Below are 20,535 nucleotides of genomic sequence, written 5' to 3'. Positions count from 1 at the left end.
CTGGTCTAGAACATACCACTTTTGGTCTCTTCTCCCTTTCTCCCCACCCCTGCCCACAGTTATGATGATTTTAACATGGTTTGTTTTCATCTCAAATTCATTAGTGAAAAAATTGGAATGGTCTGCATTTTAAAAACATGAAAATGTTTCTAAATATAGAGCTAAATTAATTAAGGTTTATGTAGTCAAAATATATATTTTTAAAAAATTAGCTCCTCAATATTGTATTACTGAAGATATTTCAGATATATTTGGGCCATAATGTATCCATTACCTCATATATCTCATTATATGGGAGACAGAAATACTACAAGGAAATGTTGAATGAAAGATTGCAGAAATGATTTGCCTTCTAATTCTTATTCCAAAAGTTGTTATATCCAGGTTATGCTCCTACACACCTAAATAACTTTCCAAAATCACAAGTGTCCACTGCATTCTAAGGGGGAAAAAATGGCTGACATTGACTCATTCTCTAAAAATTGCAAATAAGATGTTTAATTTCAGAAACTGAATCCATCATTTATAAATACACTAAAACATAATAAATGCAAAAATTAGGCAGAGGTACAGTACAGTATTTTAACAAAACTACATCTTTCCTAAAGGCTGTAGTTAATTTATTTCCCCAAAGAATTTTATCAATGGACTGGGGGGGGGAGGGGGGAGGAAGGGGAGAGGATGGAGAGAGATATCTTTTAACTTCTTTTAAAATGTGGACAGCATAATGTAAATGCTGGCTATTCTTACCTTCTATCTGAAGATTAATAAAATTCTACAATATCTTACTTGGTTGATGGACACTGTCGATTATGGTCAGTTCTACTATATAATATTCTATGCAGGGCACCGATCTATGGGCTGTGCAAATTCTTCAGGTGCATGTGAAGTGCCTGTGCATGCAAGGACAGTCCAATGCAAGTCCTGCGCGTTCTGAAGCACCTTTTCCGTAGTATTTGCACAGTCTTAGAAAGGATATTCACTGAAAATCAGCTTCTTGTAACAGGGATAATGGAAGAATGCCATACATAATTTTCAGTTACATGGGAAACCTTAACTACCTTTTCCCACCAAGAAGTAATTAATGTTTTGATTCATTCAATTGTAAAAGACTTGGCATGATGCCTGTTCTTATATTTTATCTTTCAATGCACTGCATTAAATAACAAACATTAATTGGAAATTTTTGAAAATAAACACCCAAAAACCTTATAAATACTCAAGCTCTAATTCAGTTACAGTGTAAAAAAAAACCTGAATAGGAACCATGAATGGCAAATTTATAGATTACTGTATAACTGATGTTTCTTAATAACTCTAAGTTTAGTCAAATACTAATTCAACTGCCATCTTTAGTACATACATACTTGAACATAAGTACATTAGGCCTGCAGTTAAAACCTGCTAAATAGGAAGATGGCTTCATTTCCACCTTTATATACAGTTTTTTTCTGCAATTAAAGCAATGTTCAGCTAATATACAGTACCTGGTTTCTGTTTTTACATAATTGAATAAAGAACTACATAATAGAACTGTTTACATCCTTTTTGCCATTCTATTCAAAATGTTTTAAAATCTCATTTACAATGTTCAATCAAAAGCTACATAATTTTGTTTAATAATTGGGACAAAGACAAGGCTAATTCTAATAGGATTTGTTTAAGAAAATGTATATACACTATATCTGGCCTGAAGGACTATTGATAAGGCACATGTAGACACAGAGAGAACTGAAAAATATAACTAAGTATGAAATAACAGGCATTGATTAGATGTCATACATGGCCCCTAATGGAGCAATTTAAGTTACAAATATAGTAATTATCCAGTGAACAACAAGAAGTTTAGACTGGCAGCCTGTTCATTAATTTCAATACTGGAAGTATATCAAAGGAAGATTTACTTTCAAAAATATAAGTTTTTCAAAGTGTTCCATTGCTAGCCTTGATTGACTAAAGCTGATGTTTTCATTGGATGTACTGAACAATCTCTCTGATGGAACGATGCTTGGAGGACAACCTAGGAATCGAACAGCCAACTTTGACAAAACTGGCCAAGATGATTTCTTAAAATTCCAGTAAGTGAGGGGATCACAGTTATGCTCAAGCACTTCTTCCTCCAAGTATAAAAGCACCATTTCCTCTGGCAACTTAGTCTTTTCTTTTGGAAGTTTTGCTTTTTTCATGTCTTCCATCAGTGACCAAAGACTATTGTCCCCATAAGAGTTTTTAGATGATGAACCTATACCACAACCATTGGAAACAGGTTTATTATCATCTGAGGTAGCATTTAGTATTTCTAGCTCCCTGACTAAGTCCTGTTTATACTGTTCTGCTTCTTCTTCTGTGAATAAGGAGGTCTTATAACGAGGGTCTAGAAGTGTAGCAAAAATATATCTTGGATCATGGAGTATGGAGGACAACCTACTCACCATAGCTTCTTTTAAAGACTTTAGCATAGTATCTATGCCCATTGTTTCCTCAAACAGTAGTTCAATTTTCCGGTTGAGAATATGAATCATTGGAATTACTTGGCTTAAAGTGGACATATGCGTACTCATCTCTCTACTTGCAACTTCAAATGGTTTGAGTGCATGACAAACAGACTGCATCACTTCCCACTGATCACAGCTTATTAATTCCCTGAAGCTACACTCTATAGACATTTCATCAATAGCTCTTTTCTGTTCAATTAGCCTTTCAAGCATATGAAATGATGTATTCCATTTTGATGGAACATCTTGGATTAGCTGATGCTGTGGCAAATGATATTCTTTCTGCAGCTCTGCCAGTTTTTCTTTTGCTTTTGCTGAGCGATGAACACGTTCACATATCTTTCTGGCAATACTAAGCAGGTTCTGAACCATCCTCTGGCTTTTAATAGCTTCATTCACTATGAGATTCACTGTGTGACAAAAGCATTGCACACTTGAATGTTCCCCTTCATTTAAAGTTTTTCCTATAGTCTGATTATCTGTAACTGTAATCCCAATCTGTAGCCCAACTGATGTTATCCAGGCTTCCCACCAATATTCTAGTTGCTTCTGAATGCTGATACCATTATAGTCACAATCAATCTGTGAAACATTTAACAAAGCTGAACAATGGTAATCTTCACACTGTGGTCGAACCCGAGACCCAAATGTTACCCAATGAGCAGTGAGAGTTAGATATTCCCGAGTTTGATTGCTCATCCATATTCCAGAGGTAAAGTGGACTACACAACTTTCAGCTTCTTTAAGATGTGAAACAATTATTTCTTTCACACTATCATACATATCAGGAATTGCAGTATGAGAAAAATAAGATGGTGAAGGCAATGAATACTGAGGTTGCAAGTATTCAAGCAATCGATTAAAACCAATATTATCTACAAAAGAGTATGGCTGAAGATCAAGTGCAATCATTTCAGCTACAAGACTCGTAATTTTTTTGGCAACAGGATGCGTGTCAGAAAATTTGTCACTGGTTTCATCAAAAGATGAAGATCCCAAAAGATCTGTGCTCAGAGGTACATGATTATTTGTAGAAGAGGACAATACTGGCTCTGAGGCATCTGGTTTTAGGACATGATTATGAAACCGTTGTAAATGTCTTAAAAGGCAACTGGTACCTAAATTGGTTGGCTTTTTCCCTCGACTTATTGTACGTCCACAGTGCATACATATTACTTTAGTTGAATCTGCAGAACAAATTGAAAAATGATTCCACAGCTTTGAGGTCTTTTTGCTACTAACAGGAAATATGACTTGAGTATCATTAGTAACCATTGTGGGTAAGTCAGTCAGTTTTGAAGATGAACGTTCTGCAGAAGCCAAGGTAGCATAAGGAGAATTTGCTAAACTGGCATCTATAAAGCTCTTTTGGATTCCTATAACTTCAGGATGCCGCCTGTATAAGTGTCTTGTCAAATAGCTTGTGCCTAAATCACCTTTTTTCCCATGGTTTATCAAACAACTGCAGTGTCTACATACAACTTTTAAATTATCCTCTGGAGACAAAGAAAAATGATTCCATACTTCAGATTTCAGCTTTCGCATTATCCGCTTATTCTGATGAAAAACAGAGCCATGTTCCAATAACAATGGGCTTTTTTCAGGGGAAGAAACTAATGAAGCTTCCCCTATATCTTCTGATGATGAAAACAATGAGGAATCCTCCATGAGAGTATCGCCCAAAGGAAGATTTGAATTATTTTCTTCAGCTATTCTGTCTGGAGAAGAGCAAACAGATGTTGGTTCTTTAGCTAATTTTCCAGGAGATGATACAGAACTTGGATCTCCATCTGAGGCTAATAAAGGTGGCAATAAAGTTGGAGGAGCAGAGTATAGAGGGGGTATGCTTGAACCTCCTCCATTCTCCTGTAGAACAATAGAACGATGAGCTCTCCACATGTGCCGTATTAAGCAGCTGGTTCCAAGATCTTTTCCATTCTTTCCTCTGCTGAATTCATTCATACAGTGAATGCAGACAGCTTTCGAGTTATCTAGAGGAGACAAATAAAAATGTTTCCATACAGCAGATCGTCTCCTTGAGCCAGATGTCGTCTTAGGAACTTGAAGAGTTTTCTCTGCTATATTGTCCACCATTTCTTCACACTGATTGTTGGGTAAGTGTAGTGATAATCCAATACCAGCTTCTTCTTTATTGTTCTTTTCAGTATGTGACAAATCTGAAGGTATTTCTTCAATAGAAACTACAGGAACAGATTCCTCCATAATTTGATCTGGGGATGGGATCTTAGAACAAGTTTTCTTAACTAATTTTATAGGAGTTAGCACATTAGTTAAATCTCCAGCATCTGCAGGCTGAGGTGGCAATAATAATGTAGGAGATGAAGAAAAGGAAGATATAGCTGGTATATTTCCATTTTCCTGAATGAGTACAGTTGGATGAGCTCTCCTCACATGCCTCATTAGACAACTTGTGCTTAAGTCTTTCTCATTCTTACCCCTGCTAAATTCTTTCATACAGTACATACATATTGCTTTGGTACTGTCTCTAGGAGATATAAAGAAGTGGTTCCAAGCAGGGGACTTTTTTCGAGAGCTTATGTTTCTGCTTGAAAGAAGACTCTGTGTTACAGCTTCCATTGCTACATCATAAAGAGTACTACTATACTGAGAAAAAAGAGAACCATAATCATCCTCATTTTCTGCAGAGATGAATTTATCTGAATTGTTACGGATGAAATTCTTTTCTCTGTCATCCTGTTCATCACTGCTATCTATCTGCCTTAGATCTTCTTTTTCAGTTTTTATATCTATTGTTTCTAAAACACAGTTACTATCCTCTTCTGGTTCCACTTTCAAATTGTTGATTTTATCCATCATCAAATTATCACTGATTTGTGGAGATTCTGTTATATTTGTATCCATGATTGAGCTCAGTTATTTCTGTTGTGTCTTCATATCTTAATGAAGATTTGGAACTCAGATTAAAACATGTATTTTAAATCATGTAAAAAGCTAAAAGTAAAACGAAAGGTTGTACTTTAGGCCCCGTTGTTTGACTGCCAGGATCTTTAGATTTCCAGATTATATATCATTCTTTATGGGTGCTGGTACTAAATCCTTTATGTTGTGGGGTGGGAAGCCAAGAAGAGGCAGCTGAATATACATTCAGTTCTACTGTCTGATCATATCATCTGGAAATAAAAGAAAGCAAGTAAGTGTAGAGTTCAAGTAAGTTTAATTTATTCCCTTAATAAATAATACTTCTTTCTTTACTTTTAAGTTAAGGGAAAATAAATAGCAACATATTTTGAGACAAAGTATAATTAAAAAAAAACACACACCTGCACTCAATAGTTATTTCCATCCATTGTTACTCATGGTCAGGATTCAAAGAACTAGTTTAGGTTTTCTAATCATGAGCACTGAGTTTTGTTACCCCTGTAACAAAAATGTATCTCAAAGTATCCATACTTTCTAAAGTATTTCAACACATTTTATGGACATTGAGAAACATAAATCCAAAGGCACTGTAGACATACACAATCTGTTTTGTGTTTGTTTCTGGAATCCAGCCACATTTGCTAGTATCACAGTTAACAATTTATACTTAAACCAACCACAGATTAAATGCTGGAGGAAGAATTATAAATAGCAACATTTTAACCCATAACTTATGAGCATGAGCGATAGCAAATACAGTCTTATTAGATTAACTTTTAAGATATATTTATTTTCTTAAGAATTTTTTTCAATATATGCTTCATGACCATTAAACTGAGGCAGTTTTACTTACTGCTACTTAAATGTTTATTAAGATTTCTATATCTATCAAAAATATTCTTTTTTTTTCCTTAATGTTTGATCCTGTAAATATTATTAAGGCATATGCTTATAGGATGATTTGGAACCTGCATTCAGAAGGGTTTTCCATTAAAAGGACCATATACATCTAACTATGTATCTATCTGTACAAACAACCATTAAATAGATGACAGATATAAATAAATATTATTAGCTATATAAAGCACAACTTCTATTTGAATTTTCAACTAAACAAATATAATAATAATAATAATAATAATAATAATAATAATAATAATAATAAGTAGTAGTAGTAGTAGTAGTAGTAGTAGTAGTAGTTTATCACTGGCCCAAACTATGATTAACTGTTGGCTTTTGTTGGAAGGAAAGAGGCAGAATTATTGTTGTATTTGTTTGACTGAAATTTTATTTATTTTCCTCTTCCCAATCCCCTTCAGCAGAACCCAAACCAGAATACATGATGTTTTCTCACTGGCCAGACCCAAACTTTTGTGTAAATTTGTCTTTAGACCACAACACAGGTCTAAAGTACAGGAACTTAGTGCTTCTCAGTTAACCTGATATGAAGCAAGCAGAAAAGTTATACTTCTGTTCCCACCTTCATCAATCCAGCTGTTGTCATCAGTAATCCCCCCTGCCCAATCTGGATAGCAAACTTGGATAGTGTGAATGTATTAACTGAACAAATGTATAAATGGATATGGTACTTGATTGGTTATCTGGTTTAATGTATATTCACTGCATTTGCATTAACAAGAGACATGGACACTGCATTTGCATTAACCTGAGACATGGACACTAGGAAGCCAACGGTGGATTCCATTATTTTTTGATGTTCGAAATACATTAGTTATAGGCAGAAAGGTGGGATATCATCATCATCCCACACCTGTGCACAATTTCATGGTCTATTACCACTTCCAACCCTACTAGCTCTAGAATATTTCCTTGTCTGCTCACCAGCATAAAATTATTCTGAACTTCATACCAAAATCCATGGCTTCCTATATTTTACTGCTCAAATAGTCTATATATTATCTTTAGTTCTCAAAATGCTGACTTTGGTGGAACTCAACATGCATGGAAGTCAAAAAGTGCAAAAAAGATATACTTTTCTCACAAGTAAGAAGTTAAAAAACAAACAAAACTGCAAAATACAGCTAACTGAAATAAATTGGAACAAAGGAATTTACCTTTCAACGTCATTATGACTTGAAAATGTTTTACATTATTTAATTTAACAATGCTTGTCATATTATTTCACCCACCTTGTAGGTTTCATCCTTCTAATTAGGCCCCACATGAATTAGGAAACAAAGTAACTTTCACACTTTACTGAAGGAAGAGGCCAGCATTCTCTTCAATCCTGTACAAAAGACAAATAGCATTTATGTTACCATATTTTTCATGTTTCTTTAATACTACTCTTTGTAGGAAACTTTTGATGGAGGCGTCTCTCTCCAGGCAATAATGATTTAGACCAATTCAGATGTAATGGTAACCATCTTCCTTTAGGACTCTCCTTTCTTTCAAGTTCTGGACACTATGGTTATTTAACTATGAAAATATCAAAATGTAATTTGATAATCTTGATTGTTAAAAAACTATACAGGCTACAATCACTCATATTTGGACAACACAGAAATTGTGCTTTGTAAAATGCCACAATTAAAAGATCTCCTTCATTCATGCATTCTGTGTAGAAGGAAAGGAAACACACAATAAAATATTGTATTCTCATCACAAGAAGTCATGATTTGTTCCAGTACTAAAGATGGCCTAGACATCACTGAGATAATTAGCAGCAATTTGTATTTTAAAACTGAATAATTACATTTGAGTCAAGAAAGTAACTCCAGCAATAATGGTAGAACATTTAAGAAATTCCTAATAAAGTTGGACTTACAAGTATTGATTTTTTATGATACTGGAACAGTTAAAATTCTCTAAGCATCATATTAAGCTATTAATGTCAAGAACAGCACTATTACCAGAGTTATTTATTCAAGAGTATATTCTGATTTAGAGCAAATTTAAAAGGATAGTTTTAATCAGTTTCCCTGTACATATGTATTATCTGAGTCTTGATGTTTTGATCAAATTATACTGGGAATTACATCATCCATTCTATTTCTGAACCCAATACAAAATGCCAGATTTGTTTTTTAATATTTTTATAACAAAGATATATTATCTTTTCTGCTGTGAATCCAATTGCATATAGTTGCATTTCATTTATGGAATACCTTGCTCCAAAATATCCTGTGCTATAATACCAGACAAAGCATTTATTGCAGCATATTTTTATTCTTGATTATAACTGTTTGGTTCATGTACAAAGATTTGCTTCTGACTTTGCTAATTTTCTCTTTTGCATAGGTGTATAATGATGTTATGGCTTTATAGTCTGCATGGGATCAGGTTATTTGAGGGATTGCCTCTCTAGCAGAGAGGGCATGCTGCGGGTGCCTTTGGTCAGGGAGCTTCACTTGGCAGGTCCTAGGCGATGGGTCTTTTCTGCCGTGGCCTCCGCTTTATGGAACATTCTTCCCCCCAAAGTGAGGCTGGCCTCGTTCCTTTTAACTATCCGGAAGTCCCCCAACACCTGGTTGTGTCATCAGACCTGGGGACTCCAGGGGACTAGTGAAATATTGAGATGCCTCCAGTGTAATTAACACCTCCTCTTCACCCAAGATATTTTTTACTTTTTTAGTTTTGTGCCTTTTATAAGTTTAAGCTTTTAATAACAATATTAATATTTGTTTGTATATATTATTTTTAGCTTTGCTGTATGCCACCCAGAGTCACTTGTCTGACAGATGGGTAGCCAAATAAATATGATGAAACAAACAAACAAACAAATACTAACAGTAGTAGTAATTCCAAATGAAAAAGATATGTAATAGATGAAAACATTATTGGCAGAGTACTTACTTATATTGTCAATTATTTATTCTAGTCTTCATTACAGATCTGGGATGAGGGAGCAGGGAAAAAAATATAACATAAAGCTACTAAACACTCATTTTTAACAACTGAAAACAAGATATCTACCACTTCCTACACAGTCACATTTTTCATAGGACAAAAATACTAGATGTAGGCAACTACTTCACTCTAGATTTTGTTCCTCGAACGACATGTATGCCCAGAAACCACAACTGAAAGATTTCCACAGCCGTGTTAAAATCCACAGTAGCTACCTTCAAATAAACCATGGTTTATCATAAAAGGAATGAACTTAGCCTCCATACCCTAGGACCTTAGGGCATACATTTAGAGAATTTCAGAGTTTCCTTTTTTTTTAAAAAAAAATTAATGGTGGCTTGTTACATTCTCCAAATCTGACAAACTGTTACCAGTCTTAAGTATTTCTTTTGAACCAAACCAACTTTTAATGTTTTATTTATTTATATAACTTGTTAGATTTATATCCCACCTTTCTGGTAAGAGCTTAAGGTAATTCAAATGTTTAAGACTGGCAAAAGTTGAGTTTTGACAGGCTGACCTGTGGAATTTTAAATAAAAGCTTCAGATCTTCTGGCCACTCCTCCATTAGAATAGAAAAAACCCTCTGAGCTCAGAGCTGGGTGACAGCTTATTTTTATCAGAATCATGTTAAGGTATGACTTAGAGCTAATAGTTGTACACACGGCTTTCTCCACCATTTTGTAGTAAGCTAAAATAATTAAGAAGTAAATGCATGCATCAGCTTGTTTAATATAAATAAAATTTAATATGCTGAATATTTTAGCTATCATCTATTTTTGTAACAATATACAAGGGATAAAAGTTCATCTACAAATTAATTCCTTTATAGTAGCTGCGTTGACCCTGGATGAAAATAGATATGTAACTGGGAAATTATTTTCTTAGAGCACTTGTATTAGTTGTTTGTGAAGTTGGTTTGAAAAATATGTATGAAAAATGTGTATCTTCCGAACTAACAGATATTCACCTTCTCAATAACTTTCCCCCCTTTTAAAATCAGACAATTTAAGCAAAGTTTCCCTATATTTATTGTGCAGCTATGACTTTACACTTGTCCTATAAGAATGCAGGTGATACTTCTTCTAACTGAAGGTCTAGAAACAAATGGAACATGAAAATGGTGAAAAATAAGGAAATGGAGTGACCAAAATGGTATATAATGTAACAATGCGGTTAAAAAATTAGTACTTACTATAAATTAAGTAGTAAGAGAAAGAGTGTGGTCTTTGCTAAACATACATATAACATTTCCTGGACTTTTAATATAAAAGTAGTTCACATTCTACAATATATATACAATCATCTTGGGATTGTATTTGCACATTACTGGTTCCTTGTAAAGAGTCCCTCAGATTTTCACAGCTGATCCTTTTTTTGTTCATAAACTGAGTGTGTGTTAATCATGATTAACTGCTACCAATTTTACTACTGTTAACTAACTAGAATAGCTATGCCTTAACACTTAATGTATGTTGTCATTCAGTCAGGATGGTGAAAGGCCTGATATTTTCAACATTTTCAAAGCATGCCTTCTATCAGGAGGGATATTTAATTCATGCCAGTAATACTGAATAAAAAATCTAGGAAGAAAACACAAAAAGTTTTTTGTTGTTTTTGTTGTTGTTAATTTCTAACATAAATCGTAATTCAATTAAAATTATGGATACCTGGCTACAATCCTAGGTTAAGTTGCCTATAAATAAGCTCTACTGAACAAGACAGTACTTTTTTCTGAGCAAACATGACAAAAGATTTGAAGTATTTGTGACAAATCTATTTTACTAGAATTCAGGTTGCAATCAAGTGTGGATATGCATGTTTATGTGGAAGTTTTATTGGTTATGCTGCCTATGTCCAGGAAAATATGTCCAAGATCTAAACATTAGTAGCAATTACCTACTTTTATTAAGACTGAGATCATGGAGTATGTAATTTTGTATATCCCTTGTTTGTGCAAGTTCAGTAACAAGTTTTTCTCTCCCACTGTCTTCTCTTGTCTAGATGTTTTTCTGTCCTTCTGAAGTAGCAATCTTTAGATTTCAACACAAGAAAAATTCTCACAACATTTCATTCATTCTACATTTTAAACCTTAAAAAAAAGATAGAAATGTCTGTTTAAATGTTTATTTAGGATACTTATATTGGAGCCACAGGAATGAATATGCTTCACAAATAAACTATTTTCTACTGGCAGATACATCTCAACCAGTTTTTTAAAATCCTACAGTCCTATTCACATTTACGCTATTAGAATGATTCAAAAGACATACACAGTTAGAAAAGAGTCATGGAAGATTATTTCAATATATGATTATTGTGGCAAGATTATTATATGCACAAGATGGAAAGATTCTGTACTACCCACCATGGAGAATGGTTGGTAAAATTGACAGAACTTGCTGAGATGGCCAAACTGACTTCTTTGATTAGAGAAAGGTCATTATTGACATTTATCAATGACTGGAAATCCCTTATGGACTTTTTGGGTAAAAAAGAAAATGATTTTGTGACTTATGGTTTTGATGATTAGAAATAATAGGTTATAGAAAGAAGGGAATTATGATGTAATCTTAGAGAAGTTTGATTAGAACTGTATGTATAACTGCCAAGAGGAAGATCAAAAGCCATTTCTTTATATTTCTTTTCATGTTTTCTGTACTTTTATTTTCTTTTTCTTTTTTCTATCTCCTTTTTTCTTTGCCTTTTCTTTTCCTTTCTTTTTTCTTTCACATTTTCTATACCCTTTTCTTTGAATGTATGTATTATATATGTAAAATCTTTTAATAAAAACTATTTTAAAAAAGAATGATCAAAAGACCCAAATCATTAATACTATTCTTTTTTTTAAGAGCCATCACACACTTTACTAAATAGTATTAAAGACCTCAAGCTATATCCTATACCCTAATTCTAAGCAACTGTTAAATGTGAGATAAACGTAACACAGAAATGGGTAACATGTGAATTCAAATGTTATTTATAAACATGAAGTTAAACAAGATTTTAAATGCCTTTGTACACTTCCCCCACATAAAAGCAATGGTAGTGAAAGAATAGTATGGCACCAAAAAAAAAAAATGTTTCCCTCCTGTACATTAATTTATGCATGGTAGTGAAAGACTTTTTCTAGTACTCACCAAACTTCGAGTGGATTAATTTATTTTAAAGGATACTCCATGTTTGCATCAAACCTGCAAGCCAAATTAAGGCTTGATCAGGGAACATGAAAGTTTTAAACCCAGGGTTATTAAAAGCTTAGCATCTACCAAATTGGCATCAAAATAAACATAGCTCTACTTCTATTACTAGGGTGGATCTAAAAGAATTCCAAGATTAACAAAGGCTTACTTAGAAAGCTTACAATTTTACTTATGCTTTGTTTTCAGGATCACCTTTTTAAAAGATTTCAGCAGAAAGCATGTGTAGAAGTAATAAATAATTGCATATACAAGCAAAATCAATAAAATTTACTCAACTAATGTGTTCAGTTTATGGTGCAGCAAGTTTAAACCAAACAGCAGCAATATGAAAAGAAAGAAAAGTAAAAATATAATGCTGCAATCAAATATTTCCTAAGAAGTGCACAACTTCATACAATTTATTCTGGTTATATAGGCTGCAAATGTTGACAAGAAAAGGCTGCATATATCTGAACCAAAGCACAAGGATATCGGAGCTACCACTGGGAAATTTATACAGTATGTCTATTTGGGCTCTGGCAAGGTTTAAACTGTTTTTGTATACTTTACCTTGAAGAACCATGCTGCAGGTACATCCCCAAAAACGTGTGGAGATAGGACAAGCATTACATTTAATTCAATTAAATTTAACTAACATTATGTTACATGAAGTACAGTTAAAATTACTAACCATTTAAAAAAATTGTTTGTCTTTTCTGTCATACAGCTCAATGGCATCTTCTAGGGGTATTCTGGGGGCTGCACCAAAGCACTGGGCCCTGCAGGTTGGACCTTTCAATGATCTATCTACATTTCCCCAGTTAAACCAATGATCACTCTAACACCTACCCTCCAGGCTCTCAATCATCAAAGATTTTTCACAGACTTCATATGTGAGATACTTCAAATTGGAAATGCCCTGGACTGAATTTGGGAATTTACTTTTTATTTATAGAATCAGACTGGCTACTAATACTCTGATCCCTCTGCATCAGAGTGACTTCATACATTAGTTTCCTACATGAGCACTTCCTTCCACCTGAAAAGTAAGAGACAACTGAGGACTGCAGAAACACATATTGCTATGTAAACGTTGGCTGGAAAGAGGCAACCATGACATTTTTTTCATCTAATCAACAGAAACAAGGCCTGAAAGTCCTTCTCCCCCACACCCTGGACTCTTAACAGAATTATCAGTCAGGGCCACAGAGCTCCACTTCATCTTTGGTCCAGGAAAGAGGGGCTGTGCTGCTTTTAAAAGACCCCCCTTGCCACGCCAAGGGTCCCCCTGAGTTGTTGACAAAGGGAGAAGGCTGATCGGAAGAAAGGTGTGGTGTCATTCCACCCAGCACCCTCTCCTTCGTTTCCCCAGCAGCCATATGGCCAGGGATAACTATCCAGGCCCACCAAGTATGTCAAAGAGAGAACGAGGGAGCCAAGGGACGACAAAAAGGGATGAAGCCTCGGTTGAAGGGAGGCAGGCAAAGGGGGATACCGTTTGGAGAGAAGGGGCGGCCCTGCTCGAAACGGACGGTTTGTGAGCGCGGGCCGGGGTGCATGTGTGTGGGGAAGACAAAATGAAGCCCAGACAAAGCCGGGCGCCTAGTTCTGCACCATTAAGGAAAGTGCGGCTCCGGGCCTTCCCAAAGGGGCTTCCCCGAAGGCAAGGGGCAGTTAGGTAAGAGAAGGCAGGGAGGCCCGTGGCCGCGCCGCCCGGCTCACCTCCTGGAAGGGGCCCACGGGAATCCCCCTCGCGGCTCCGCTCCTGCCCTCAGGGTCTCCTCTCAGACAATAAGGCCGGCGCACGCGAGCGAGCGCACCAGGGCCACGGACGGAGTTGGTTCCTGCGCCCGGCCGACTCCGATTCCACGGCGACCCTCCCGGGTCCGGCCACGGGGGTGGGGTGACGAAAGAGCTCCGTCCCCAGCGGAAGGATTTCAACGGGCGGGGAGCGTCCCTGCCACGGCGGTGGCGGAAAGGAGTCCGGGGGGGGGGAGCAGGCGACAGGCACCGCGCGTACACGGTCTCCCCTCACGGGCGGCTCTTTGCTCTCCTCACCTTTCCTTCCAGCGCCTCCCGCTCTGCCCCGCCGGCGCCGAAGAGGTTAACAGGAAGGTTCGAGCGGCCCCGTCCCATTCATTTTCTCACTTGCTTTGTCTCCCGCTACCGCGACACTGAACTCCGACTCCCCCGGCTCGGCCGCCCCGGCTCCTACTGCGCATGTGCCGTGCTCGGGGCAGCAGCGGCAGCAGCAGCAGCAGCAGCAAGGGAAGGCGGGGCCAGGGCATGGCACGCAAATCGGAGCGGCAAGCCCAGGCGGCAAGAGGCAACGCGATCTCCGTTGGCCAGGTGAAGGCGTCACGCGCACGCGATCTTCCATCGGCGCAGTGGCGCGCGTCATGGGGACGTCGCGTGCTGTCGTCGTGGGTTGGAGGGGCAGGCGAAAGTGAGGAGCAGGGCGACAAAATGGTTGCCGCTGGGAAAGCGGGAGCGAGCGGGGACAAGAACTTGTTTCGGAGGACTAGGGAGTGGGATGGGGTGGGGGTATTGTTTCCTTGCTTTTGTAACGAGAACTTTGTGGGCGCCGGTTCTGCGCCGCCGAAAGGCAGGGAGTCGATCGAAGGTGCAAGGGATAGATCCCGCGCAGAAACGGATGCGGGTCGGGCGCTACGGTTTCCTCTTCAGAAGGGAGTGGGTGCAGAAATCATCTCTGATAAGGAGCGAACAGTATTTCTGGAGAACGTGCGCGCTTCTCAACTGCTCGCTCTTCCTGTGCTTTGGAGAATAGCTTACTGCCTAGATTTCAGCACTCGGGCATCTCATTTTCATTGGCTAGGTGCCATATCCTGTTTTCTTGGAACGGGTGTTGAGGAAATTTCAGGGATGAGAGGCTATATGAAACATTTAAAACACCAATTTTGCCCCTTAGTATCACCAAGCTCTCGGTGCAAAAAACAAAAAGAAAGAAAAAAACAGCCTGACTCTTAGTCCCATTCATTGTGGAATCAATACAAGGTATGCCTCACGTTTTGTACTTTTTTAGTAAGTGATAAAGTTCATCCCATTTTGCACATTAAGTGGACGTTAAATACACAACAGCATTTAAAACACTAAGATTAGGGTTAGTAAATAACTATGGCTTATGGGAACTTGCTCTCAAACTGTCCATAAGGTTTAAGCTTTAATTGCAATAGAAAAATTGGAGTTTCAGCATACACATGGCAAGTTACACTTGTCAAAAATGTTCTCTGAATGGTTGACAGAAAAGGCAAGAACACTAAGTTTTTCAATTGTTACTAGCTACTTGTTTAAAAAAGAGCTATCTCATTTCATACATACGCTTCAACCCAAAATCTCAATGCGCAAAGCTCCTTGTTCATACAAATGTCAGATTCTGTGGGGCCAAAAAGTCTTAATTTCCTTTTCAGTTACTTTGGTTTGTGCATAAACCAAATCCATGAACTATATAAGGATATGTCTTAAAATTAATGTAAACTGGATTTGGTGAAAAATGGAGAGGCCAGTATTTGAGGAAAACAGCAAATGCACATTTTCTGTCTTTTATGTATTATAACACAAAAGGCCTCATATCCTGCTTCTTTCTAGTTATTAAATTTCTTCTGACCAGAACATTTAACAAACTTTTCTTTTTACCAGTGTTCATTTTGTAACATGAGGTAGGGATATATTTATTATCCCTGTTATGCTTTTCCATTTCCAGAGACTTTGAGTAGCTTATAGTTACAGTATTAATACAAATAATTCATTAGTTTTTCTTAAATATATTTATTTTTATTTATTAAATTTATATGCCACCCATCTCCCCCAGAGGGTGACCCTGGGCAGCTCACAGTTAAAATAAAACCTCACAAACAGTTAAAAATATAAATAGCACATTAATTTAGTTAAAAAATTGAATTATATAAAAAGACCATATACATAAAAAGACTAAAAACACTCAAGATGACATGTTACTATACATATAGTACATGTGTTACATAACATAAATATATGTTGTATGACATCTGTACTATATGTATAGTAACAATCTTATGCATCCTTAACTGAGAAAATACCTCTGAGTTAATATTTATTTATTAAATTTATCTTTCTACACATAATTGTTCTTTGGTGTTAGTCTGAATGTGTTTAGAGTTTTACCTCATGACCATTGCTTTGGGTGCAGAGATGTGATATAAGAAAAATCTATGTTTAGCTTTTTTTAATTCCACACCTATGTATCTTTCATGAAGAGACATGTATGTTGACTAAATACACAGAATTCCAGCATATCGGATTGAACCATGTAATTATCAGATTACTGCTTGGTTCACTCCCAGACATTTGTCTCTTCAGCATTTGAAGGATTCTGTATTAAGAGTATGCCTAATATCACCATTATGATACATTAAAAAAAGTATGCAAAAGCTTGTTTGACCAGTTGTATGCCTTTGGGCTTATATCAAGATAAAACATCAATATTTCTTCTTTATTTTTGTGAGAAAGATCTCTATGGAATTGTTTGTATCATGTAATTTTGCCTGTCACATATTTTAAAATACCAGGAACATGTAGACATTTAATTAGTCTCTGAAAATCAAGTGTAATTGCCAAAAGTATCCTTAATTAGTTTTGTGCAAATCATGATAAATTTGCCAGGGAAAACTGGATGACTTATAGATTTATATATTCATTTTATTTTAACCCTTTTATGGCAATTTGGTCTACTTGGTTAAAGCTTGTCATCTAAAAATAAATAAAAATAAATGACTACATTTAATTTTATTAAGACCTGTGCTTGTATTTAAGCTGCATCCTGATTTGTTGTACAGAGGTCTTGTTTTATACTAACCCTTTCTGTTGATGGTGGGAAGGATAACTATTGAACTGTTAAAAATGTAAATGTAAGTCTGCAAGGTAGAAAGGATGGTACTACTTTGGTCTTCAGTGATCTTTGCTTTGTAGCATTGCATCCACAAACACTTTAAACCCAAAAGCAGTATTTAAAAGATAAAATAGTGAGAACTGAAAATTAGCACTCAATTCTGCAATTCCAAGGGGGGGGGGAGGGAGGCATGCTGGAAGCAATTACAAAATCTGCAAAGTGGAATGAATGAATTTTGCCTGTATTTGGAATATTCATGAGGAACACTAGATTTTGTTTGGTGAAATTTATTTCATTATATGTTATTACCTTTTGTGATACCTAAGCAGCAGTTTTGGGCATCAGGAAAATTTTTCAAAGAACATTTAGAAATGTATTTCAAATAACTAAAATTGATGGAGCCTTCAAAAATATACACTCAAATATGAAGTATTTAAATACAAAGTAGTACAAATTACAAATATTGTAATTTAAATACAATACATTGCTAATAGATGAAAACCTGATTTGTTATGAAATGTAAACTTTAGCATTAAGTAAAAGGGTCATTTTATTTATGCAATTTCTATAGAGCTCTAATTAGGCATTTTTACTTTCAGTAAAAGTGCATATTTCTTTAATTTTTAATATATTATCCCTCTGTAATGAATATTCAGTTTTTCACAAGTGTCAATTTATGGAGGCTGATACTCAGGGTTTTTTTCTTTTTTTGTTCTCAATAATAAATTTGCACCTGCAGATAGCTATGTATGTTGATCTATTATCTGAAGAATTGAGCAGAGTAAGAAAATTTGGCAAAAGCTTCAGGATGGCTATAAATGTGTATTGTGATCATAATCCAGGTCAAAGAGTTGTTAAAATATGTTTATTATGTCATTACATTTTAACTGGTCCTCATAAATGTTATACTTTTTGTGCAGGTCTTTGCTGTATCCAATGGTTTGTTCCTGCTGCCAGAATGACGTATGTGAGAAAAATGAATTCTTCCTCTTTAAACATTTGTACTGGGTAGGCAGAGATTGAAGACATCTGAAGAACTAAAGAGTGTGGGGGAAATAGAGCAGGAAAAGTTTAGTTTGGCCATTTAGTTTAATGGTTTTTCTGTCTTAAACTGTAATTACAATAAGGGGCTTTCTTAAAAAAAATTAAGATCCCAAACAAAAAACTTTAGTGTAACATAAATATAACATTCACTTATACTACTCAAGTGTGCTTTTCAGCTTCAAATTGCTAATAAAAGCTTTTTGCATGTGATATTTTTTAGTTTTTGGGGTGAAGGAAGTTGGCTTAAGTGATACAGTGGAATTTTTGATCAATTTTACTAAAAACTGAAATAGATTTGAATCATTTATTTAACACACTTTCTTTTTGACTAGCTGAAAAGAGCATCTTATTATATAACTAAAATTACTGCCGTACAGTGGTACCTCGGTTCACGAACTTAATTCATTCCGTGACTCTGGTTGCGAACCGAATTGGTCGTGAACCGAATCAAATTTCCCCATAAGGTTCAATGTAATTACGGTTAATCCGTTCTGAACCATGTTTTTTTTTTTTTTTAAACCACAAAAATATGACAAAGTACAGCACGAAGAGAGAGAAAGCTAACCTTGCTCAACGCGACTTCTGGCATGGAGGACAGGAAGGCGGGTTAGGAGGCGGATATTGCTTGGAGGGAGAGTCCCCCTCCCTACAGGAAGCTGCGACCACGTGTAACGGGAGGGAAAATGGCCGTGGATTCTGTTCGTAACCCGATCCGGCGTTCGCGAACAGAGGCAAAATTTTGCGAATGGAGCTGTTCGTGAACCGAATTGTTCGTGAACAGAAGCGTTCGTGAACCGAGGTACCACTGTATTTTGATTAGTACCATATATTAAAATGACTTCAAATGCTTTAAAAATATGCATTTGGTCAAATATATTTGGCAGTAAGGATTTTGTAAAAAAATGAAAATGCTGATAGCAGTCATTTAAATATTTATAACTGTATCTAATAATTTCGCACCTGGCTTACTTTTATATATCTCTTCATGTTATGTGCATAGAGGTGCATGGAAAAGTTTGACCCTTGGTCATATGGTATGTCTGCATGATACCCTTAAGCAGAAGCTGACAGTATATCTGCATGATACAAAGTTAAACAGGATATCTTTCTTCAGTTCAGAATACATACTATTTATGTGCCATTGTTTATAGATTCAAAATAAGGAACTACTCACTGAATATGACAGGTGCAGATTCTTCCTTCTGAGCCTGCCACTTGCTGTAGACACTTCCTCCAATAGCCTCAAAGCAAATTAATTATGTCATGGGAAGATATGGTCTTTAAAAAAAACTAATTCATATAACTGTCATTTCGTTATAATTAATTTACTTATATCACAGGAAACTATTAAAATATGTGGCTGAAAAAAATTGTACTTAAATACTGTCAAATCTTGTACTTCCAGTTGATCCACAAGTTTCTTGAGCTCAGTGGATGCCTTTATTTTTATTATTTGTATTCAAGTATAGTACAGATTTAATTACCTTTTATCCTTTGCACTGCTTTCATTTGGGAAAGCCCTTAAAACATGACTCAACAGGTCCTGGGACAGGGTGCTTTGTGACTCCATACTGATACTGGGATTTTATTCCCTAATTCTTTGTGTTTCCTTCTCTAATATCTTGCTTATTAGTGTTTTCTATTTGTTTTAATAAGTTGTAAGTTGCCTACAATCACTTGGGACGATTGACGCAGATTATAAATTGAATAAAAAAACTCTAAAAATAATTAGATTACTGTTTACTAAGGGTTTTTTTTTTTTAAGTTTCAGAGTAGAACCATGAATCTGAGTTTTGTTTAAATTTCATACTACCCATTCAATGGCTTTTTAAAAATGCATTCTGATTAAATCTTTGTTGACATAAGTATCCTTGTTGAAATAAATATCTAGAAAGGAGACCAAGTTTAGCTGTAGCTGAAAGACTGTTTCAAAGCCCCCATGTGTCTTATCTATGTTCTAGCTGAAATCTTACATTGATTTACTTGGAAATAAAACCAACTGAATTTGTAAGGTGAACTGCATCATCCTGCCTCTCTTGTCTGAGTGTAATGTGGCATTTGTGGGGTAGGCTAATAGCAGATCTTAAAATATATACTTTTAAACATTCACATTATTTCTACCACAAAAGATACTGTCAACTCCACTAAGTAGACCAGA

General features: G+C 35.9%; 1 protein-coding gene across 4 annotated transcripts; it reads right to left on the bottom strand.

The window, feature by feature from the left end:
* Positions 1 to 511: 511 nt before the first annotated feature.
* On the bottom strand, positions 512 to 14,783 carry ZBED4 (zinc finger BED-type containing 4). Of its 4 annotated transcripts, none has more exons than XM_088141650.1 (4): positions 14,507 to 14,783; positions 12,407 to 12,460; positions 7,547 to 7,644; positions 512 to 5,647 (listed from the first exon to the last, which is right to left on the bottom strand). In XM_088141650.1, exon 4 carries the CDS (start codon positions 5,376 to 5,378, stop codon positions 1,872 to 1,874), a length of 3,507 nt encoding a protein of 1,168 aa, XP_087997776.1. In that variant the 5' UTR covers positions 5,379 to 5,647; positions 7,547 to 7,644; positions 12,407 to 12,460; positions 14,507 to 14,783; the 3' UTR covers positions 512 to 1,871. The 4 variants fall into 4 exon arrangements, with proteins under 4 accessions (XP_087997776.1, XP_087997777.1, XP_087997775.1 ...); XM_088141651.1 differs by lacking the exon at positions 12,407 to 12,460 and adding an exon at positions 9,213 to 9,251; XM_088141649.1 differs by lacking the exon at positions 12,407 to 12,460.
* Between the last annotated feature and the right edge of the window lie 5,752 nt (positions 14,784 to 20,535).

Source organism: Python bivittatus, unplaced genomic scaffold, assembly GCF_059951505.1.
Source record: "Python bivittatus isolate LINGU-HERP-01145 unplaced genomic scaffold, Pbiv_v1 ctg000330_np1212, whole genome shotgun sequence".
Taxonomy (NCBI): domain Eukaryota; kingdom Metazoa; phylum Chordata; class Lepidosauria; order Squamata; family Pythonidae; genus Python; species Python bivittatus.
The sequence above is the reverse complement of the archived record's forward strand: the minus strand, read 5'-3'. Positions and strand labels throughout refer to the sequence as shown.

Bases quoted from the DNA above. Each gene is read 5' to 3' on its own strand.
- ZBED4 (XM_088141650.1), bottom strand. From the start codon at position 5,378: ATGGATACAAATATAACAGAATCTCCACAAATCAGTGATAATTTGATG.